The sequence below is a fragment of the Galeopterus variegatus genome, unplaced genomic scaffold (genome assembly GCF_000696425.1).
Source record: "Galeopterus variegatus unplaced genomic scaffold, G_variegatus-3.0.2 Scaffold3724, whole genome shotgun sequence".
Classification (NCBI taxonomy): Eukaryota; Metazoa; Chordata; class Mammalia; order Dermoptera; family Cynocephalidae; genus Galeopterus; species Galeopterus variegatus.
Window position 1 is genome coordinate 10,490 of NW_007729835.1, and position 8,258 is coordinate 18,747.

Sequence of the window (8,258 nt, forward strand, 5' to 3'; positions counted from 1 at the left end):
CTATTTGTGAGTTTTATTCCAGGGCTCTCAAGTCTTACATTTGAGAGATCTCCTTCTCAATCAGATAGTAGTATCATCCTCCAGGCCTTAGCATGAACTTTACATCAATCTAGAAGCTTGCAGTAAAAATAAGTTTCACTACACACCTATGTTTATAATTATTTATGAATTTTCTGGGAAAGGAAATGGTAACTAACTTTTTTTGAGTCTCTTCCATGTACCCGGCATGACACTGGGCCCTTTCACCTTCTTTTCTTATTTAACCCTCACGATATCACATTAATTTCACAAGAACCAAATATATGTTTTTGCCTAAAGATATGTATTTAAGACCAGATATTGTGAATATGTACGCTTTATGGATGAGAGGTCAACACTCAAATGTTATGGACTAAATCAACATGAAAAACTTTGCACACAGATGGCATTTCCTTTTGTGTTTCCTTTGTCTCAGGAGCGGATCCCGGAGAGTCCTTCTCCTGCGCCCTCTCTGGAAGAAAGTCATCGCCCTGGGAGCCAGACATCCTCCCACCCCAGCAGCAGTGTGTCCAGCTCTCCCTCTCAGATGGATCATCATTCAGAGAGAATGGGTGAGTATCTTCCCTGGAACAAGTAATTGGAATATATTCTTTCAGGAAAGTCCTCATTAGGCAACAGAGAGGGGAGAAAGAAGCTGGGGGAGCTGACACCTGATTAATATATAGGGCTTTTTGAAGTGGTCAGTTTTTATTGCTGAAGCAATATGACCAATGGAATGAAACTTAATGTTAGAAGTTTGTTCTCTGCGAAGGCCTTCCTTTATTGTATAAGACAATCTCATGGGAATGATATGATGGAATTTCTGTAGAGAATGTGTTAGTTTGATATGTTGGTATATAAACAGATAATGTGATACAATACAATTGTTGCATTCACAGCATCCTTTAGAATATTGGACGATAAAATATCCTGCAGGTAGCTGATCATTAGAAAGTGGTTAAAAAGTGAATCATTATGATTTGCCACAATCTCAACAACTTAGATCACAAATATTTAACATGGTTTTTCCTACATTTATTGTCTCAGAAGTCTTACACTATGGACACTGTTCCAAAAGTTGGTGGTGATGTGGCATATTGAAGACTTGAATCTAGCCATAGGTCCTGCACTAACTAGCTCTAATATCTTGGGTATGTCACATAACCACCGTGAGTTTATTTATCTATTATATGGAAATAATTACCGCCTTGCCAAATACACTGTGTTATTTTGAGGTCAAATGAAATAATATTTGAAAAAAAAACACTTCAGGAGTTTAAAGTGCTAAGGAACTGTGAAGGATAAACATGACTTTTCTCTCTGTAACTTTACCTTCCTTGCTTATCATCTCCGGCTCTCTGATCCTACTCAGGTATACAGAAGTTACCAGGTGCATTCAGCTGTCACAAATTATCATTTAGTATATAATAATTATGGATCAATTGAGCTAGATTAAATCTTCATTAACCTTCTGTACCTACACAATCCCATTTTCTATGTATCCATTTTCTTCAGTGAAAATAATTTCTGCTATTCTTTTATTGTTACTATAGGAACTTCCTTTTTGTGACTCTTAATTTTTACAGCTCATAATAGTGCTTACTTCCAGCCTCTCCAAAAAAAATGTGTTTTGGGGGTGAGGAGGAGGATGTGGGGAATTTGTGTCAGGGAAGGGTGAAGGTGATTTTTCCCTTGTGGAAAATTGCCCAAGTCTCACTTAGCTTGTCAATGTTATATATTGTTTATGACTCTTTAACTTAACAGTGATCTCAGTGGTTCTTCAAACCCTGCTCCCCATTGTAATCACCTGTGGAGTTTTTACAAAGATGGATGCGCAGGCCATACAATCAGAGTTTGAGTCACTTGGTCTGGAATACAGCAGTATTTTGTTCTTTTTCAGTATCTCCTCAGGAGATTCTAATGTGCAGCAAGGGTTAAGAACCAATGAATTAGAGCTTGAGGCTAATGGCCCTGAAGGAGTAAACTTAATTTCTGGAAGAAGTAACAGAGGTTTTCTAGCTTCACTCTGTTCTATGGACACAGACTACCTGGTTGTTACAACATTGTGTGCAACTGATTCAAGTGAGTCTGAGCAAGGCAAGAGGCTACAGTTATATGTTCATTAATGAATCAAGAAATAAAAGCACACATTCTTCTGTTGGGGTAGTCTTTGTATTGGTGAGGGTAAGGGAAGGGAGAGAGAAGGGGGAAAAGGATATATAGAGAAAATTATTTATTGAGTGCTGGCTAAAAGCAGAGCACATAAGGAAATATACTCAGTGACAGATACATCATAAGAGAATGGGTAACTTACACTTGGAAGTAAAATCAAATATTTCCAAAGCAATGTAATATCCTAGGAAAAAATCTTGACAACACAGTATATTTCTAATTCCACTGTCGGTAATTAGGCTCTATATGTACATTCCACAGTTGTCCAAGCACGATAGTGAGATTGTCTATAAATGAATAAAAAGAGTTGATGGTTCTTAGCTTCAAAGTGACCATATTTTATTTATAGAGCTATCTAATGTTTCAATAAAATATGACTAAAATGAATGATATGATAAATTCTGAAAATTAGCATGTTTTTCCTCTTTCAGTATAAATGTTTCATGAATAATCACAATAATTACCAGAAAATTATATTTTATCTATTAATATTGCTATATATGATATTTGCAAAAACTTCCACAAAGTGACTAAAATGCATTATTATTTTAAATTCATGATTTATCAAGTGATAAATTATTTTCAGAAGCATTTTGAAAAATATATTATTAATAATGGAGGCAAATAATTTGCATATGGATTTAAAAAGAGGAAATAATTAAAATGCTTTAAAGAAAATATGTTGGCAATTATACATGTACTATATGTTAATTATACTTTAAAGTTCACATAATTAAGCAGCTTATTGATTTTTAAATTATGTGATTGTCAGACCAACAAAAATCTTTCACTGTTTCAGAAGTAGAAGTATATATAATTCATGTTTCGTTATTGGAGAATATTAGCCACTTATGTGATGCTTTTCTGCCTTTCTTTTGGGTGTTTTGCATGGAAATTTACTCAGTTACATCTTTTATTTATAGTTATGATGCCCAACAATAGAGAGGACCTTATTGTTGATCAGGATAATGGACCAACCATCAAAAAATTCCAAAGGGATCATAAAGGTAAAATGATTTTTGCTTATTTGATGTATATATAAAGATCAGATACTAACTCAATTAATATCCAAGTGTTTTATGTTGCATCCAAATTTCCTTAAGTTGGAATAGATTCATACTGGCTTTGGATAAATCCTTTTATTAGTAAAATAAAAAAGATGTTTACCTGGAGCTTATTTATTTGGTGTTATAAATTACATATCAGTCTGAAATTTGTCTGGCATGTGGTTGGAAACTTCACCCTCAGGTCTTTTATTATGCCTGCTCAGAAACATCTGACTTTCTTTGTATCATGTATGTATTTTATTAACTACATTTAAATGACTTACAATTTGATGGGTTATATTTGAAAAAACTGATTGCTGTCATGGGGGAGAGATGCTCCCCTCAACCCTCTAGAACAGTTTAAAAATATATGTTAAGTTGAACATTACAAATGAAAGCTTAGCAAGTTAATCCATCAAGTATTTACCAGGAATACTGGTAGATATGACCTCAGTCTGGCTTTTGATCTGCTGAGGGACATGTGTCACCTCTGCACAGCACCCAGTTTTGTGTTAGGATATCTGTTTAAAGATAGTAGTGTAAATAAAAATTTCAAAGTGATGCTCTCCTGATATGAAAGCTGAGTACAACTTTTTGTTTAAAAGGCTGAGAAAACTGAGGCCACCAGAGGAAGGAAAGGGTTAGCAAGAAATTGGTTAAGGGCCACAAAAAATGAATACATTGTGTATTCAATACATTGTTTATAAATATAGTAATTATCCTGATCTGAGCATCACATATTGCACACAGGTATTGAAATTCAATGCTATACCCTACAGATAAGTACAATTATATTTCAATAAAAAAGGCTGAAAAGTTACGAGAAAAGGAAAATATATAATCATATGTTATAGGCTATGCATCGTTGATGTCACCTTGAATTTGACGATAGCTAATATGTAATTTATAAGATCATCACATGGTCTGTTTGTAGTTCACCGTAGGGTGCATTGTTATATCTCTACTAAAGATGCTCATAGTATATAGAAAAAAGACTCCATAAGCTGAAAAGTTAATGGAGAATTTTTTCTTTGTTCTCTAGACTGAACTTGCTTCATAATTACCTAGATGAGCATATTAGTTGGAATTTGGAATAATGTATGATTTGAATTACATTGATCCATGGTTGGTTTCCTTGCCACATGTTTAGTCTCCTTTTTAGCCAGACACTGAAACTCTATACACCATGGGGCTCCAAGATGCAAATGATTGATTTCCAGAGTAGTCATCAGAATGGAAGAAGTTAGGTTCCGTATATTAAACTACCCAAACTCTTACTCAGGTAATGAAATTCTAGTTAAAGATGAAACTTCATTCATAACCCAGCAGCAATTGTTCCTGAGACCTCTTTCCCACCAAGTCATGACTATTTAAAGGATAACTTGGTAGTAAAGCAGGTTTTCTAGGAAAATCTCAAGCTGTACATGACACATATGATTCCATCAGAACTGCAAACCCCATAAGTCAAAATGGCATTTAGGGCTGGCTTGTGTGCTGTAGCACTCAAGTACACACTGCTGTGTCTTATGAAAAATCAGCTGGAGCACTAGTACAGATGTACAGTAACTGATTTTCATAAAATACACAGTGGTATATACTGGCATTTCTGAATCTCTTGCTGTGGAATGGCACAGTTTTACTCATTTCAATCAAATAGGTTGATCACACATTCTGACGAGGACATTAATAAACAGGAGTGACATATTATACTGCACCCCAGTTAGAGTAGAAGGCTTTCTTTTAAATGGGATTTTCTATGTTGAGTTCTACCAGTTATATTTGTGATAGTAAGACAAAATATATTTTCCTCAAATAGATTTTAGTTATTAAAAGGAAACTAGTTAAAGTAGAAGTCTCAACATCTATTAAGTATGACAAGTAAGCAGTTTATACAACTGGGGCAAACATATGTTTTCACATCTGTTTTTGGTAATATCATCATGATTTTAAAAATGATTTATAGCTCTGGAAATTATAAAATGCCAGCTTTGCTGTTATGAAGAAATTTTCAGAAAATGAAGAAATACCATTACAGTATGCTTCATGTAGCCTGCCCCTTACCACACCTTGTAAAAATGGGTGACAGTTAGTGTAATACATGTCTCAAATGATAATTTACATTTTGCATTGAATTTAATATGTAGACATGTAAAAGTCTATATTATCTGGGTTTCCCTGGCAGTTATGTCCATTTAGACTGTGTCAAAAATAACTTACCAGAATTGGTATTTTAGTTTTGAATCAAGTATTTTTACTAAACTGACTGGTCAGTTAAATTAAGCCTTTCATTTTTTTCCAAAGACTTTGTCAAATAAATTGACCAGATCAATTGCATGTTATGATATTGTGTTACATGGTCTTTAATAGTCAGTTCTTGAAATCTTTAGAGTATTTGGAAATGTAAATCCACTCTAGTTTACCCTTGTGGAAGCAAAGGCACAAACCAAAACACTTTTTACTTGACATCCACTGATTTCCAAGACTGCTAGCAGGAATAGGGGATTTTTGATATTTTTCATTTGGTATCAAATGTATTTATTGAAAACTTTCTATGTGCAATATACTCAAACACACTGATGATCAAATCTGGTGTGCTATAGAAAGAGTGGAACAATAAAATTATCATCTGGCCCAAGACTTGAGCTTGCTGAAGAAATATTACATTTTAAATCAATCTAGAGGCAGATGAAGGACTAATAGTTTTAACATTTAACATCATAAGTATCTAAAGTATATCTCACCTAGAATAAAAGTATCATCATATTTCTGTTTATGCAAACAGGAATGAATTTTGGTTCGGGGGGGGCTTGGGTTATATATTGGCACTGTAGTAGTGTAAGTTTTCTCTATTCAGTCAAATGTTTCTCCTTTTTTATTCCTGAGACAATCTTATATTGCATTAAATCTTTCAGACCTAGTGGCTCTTTAAACTATTTAGGTGTTTGGGAATGATTATTGACCCTACTTAGAATGGAAAATGGGTGTTCTGAATATTGTGTTTTCTTAAATAAGAGAGACTTATGTATTGGACCAACTAAAATGCAAAGATTGTTACAAATACTCATTATGGTGAACTTGAAATATATACAGGAATGTGAAAGAACAATTTTGTGCATTTTATGCTATTCAGTGATTCTTAATTAAAATCAGAGAAACAAAGAATATATCTTACTGGAGATTTTCTGTGAATTGCATTTTTTAAAAAAACTTTTTATTTAGAAACAATTGTAGATTCACAATAAGTTGCAAAAATAATACAGAGGGACCCCTTGTACCCTTCACTCAGTTGCTTTTTCTTTTTTTTAATTACTACTCTTCTTTTCTATTTTATTTTAGTTTAGTTTAGTTTAGTTTAGTTTGTCAATATACAATGTGGTTGATGATTGAGGCCAATTACCTAAACCTCTCTCTCTCCCCCCTCCCTCCTAACAATGTCCTTTCTGTGTGCTTGTAGTATCAATTTCAAGGAACTGTAATTGTTGTGTCCTCTTCCCTCCCCACACCCCTGGTTTTCCTGTGTATTTATTTATTTATTTTTAGCTCCCACAAATATGCAAGGTCATGTGATATTTCTCTTTCTATGCCTGACTAATTTCACTTAATATAATTCTCTCTAGGTCCATCCATGTCATTGCAAATGGCAGTATTTCATTCTTTTTTTATAGCTGAGTAGTATTCCATTGTGTAGATATACCACATTTTCCGTATCCATTCATCTGATGATGGACATTTGGACTGGTTCCAACTCTTAGCTATTGTAAAGAGTGCTGCAATGAACAATGGAGAACAGTGTACCTTTGACTTGAAGATTTCCATTCCTCTGGGTATATTCCCAGCAGTGGCATAGCTGGTTCATATGGTAGATCTATCTGCAATTGTTTGAGGAACCTCCATACCATTTTCCATAGAGGCTGCACCATTTTGCAGTCCCACCAACAAAGTATGAGAGTTCCTTTTCCTCTGCAACCTCGCCAGCATTTATTATTCAGAGACTTTTGGATATTAGCCATCCTAACTGGGGTGAGATGGTATCTCAGTGTGGTTTTGACTTGCATTTCCCGAATGCTGAGTGATGTTGCACATTTTTTCATATGCGAGTTGGCCATTCATATTTTCTTTTGAGAAATGCCTATTTAGTGCTTTTTCCCACTTTGAATTGGATCGCTTGTTTTTTTCTTGTAAAGTAGTTTGAGTTCCTTGTATATTCTGGATATTAATCCTTTGTCAGATGTATATTTTGCAAATATTTTCTCCCACTCTGTTGGTGGTCTTTTAGCTCTGTTAATTGTTTCTTTTGCTGTGCAGAAGCTTTTTAGTTTGATATAATCCTATTTGTTTATTTTTCTTTTGGATGCCCATGCTTTGGGGGTCATATTCATGAAGTCTGTGTACAGTCCTACTTCCTGAAGTGTTTCTCCTATGTTTTCTTTAAGAAGTTTTATTGTTTTAGGGTCTATACTTAATTCTTTAATCCATTTTGAGTTGACTTTAGTATATGGTGACGGGTATGGGTCTAGTTTCATTCTCCTGCATATAGATATCCAGTTATCCCAGCACCATTTGCTGAAGAGGCAGTCCCTTCCCGAGTCTAAAGGCTTGGTGCCTTTGAAAAACATCAGATGGCTGTAGGTGTGTGGGTTGATTTCTGGATTCTCTATTCTATTCCATTGATCAGTGTGTCTGTTTTTATGCCAGTACCATACTGTTTTGGTTATTATAGCTTTGTAGTATAGTTTAAAGTCAGGTAGTGTTATGCCTCCAGCTTTATTTTTTTTCGCTCAGAATTGCTTTGGCTATGCATGGTCTTTTGTTATTCCATATAAATGTCTGGATAGTTTTTTCCACTTCTGAGAAAAATATCATTGGAATTCTTATGGGGATTGCATTAAATTTGTATATCACTTTGGGTAGTATGGACATTTTCACTATGTTGATTCTTCCAATCCAAGAGCATGGGATATCTTTCCATCTTCTTGTATTCCCTCTCATTTCTCTCAGCAGTGGCTTGTAGTTCTCATTATA

The 8,258-nt window shown here is 34.5% G+C and overlaps 1 protein-coding gene across 1 annotated transcript in view; it reads left to right on the forward strand.

The window, feature by feature from the left end:
• Positions 1-358: 358 nt before the first annotated feature.
• LOC103601406 (dachshund homolog 2-like) overlaps positions 359-8,258 on the forward strand; it is an 86,657-nt gene continuing 78,757 nt past the window's right edge. The window contains exon 1 of the mRNA XM_008585803.1: positions 359-590. Within this exon, the coding sequence (XP_008584025.1) occupies positions 359-590 (232 nt within the window). The remainder of the gene's footprint in view (positions 591-8,258) is intronic.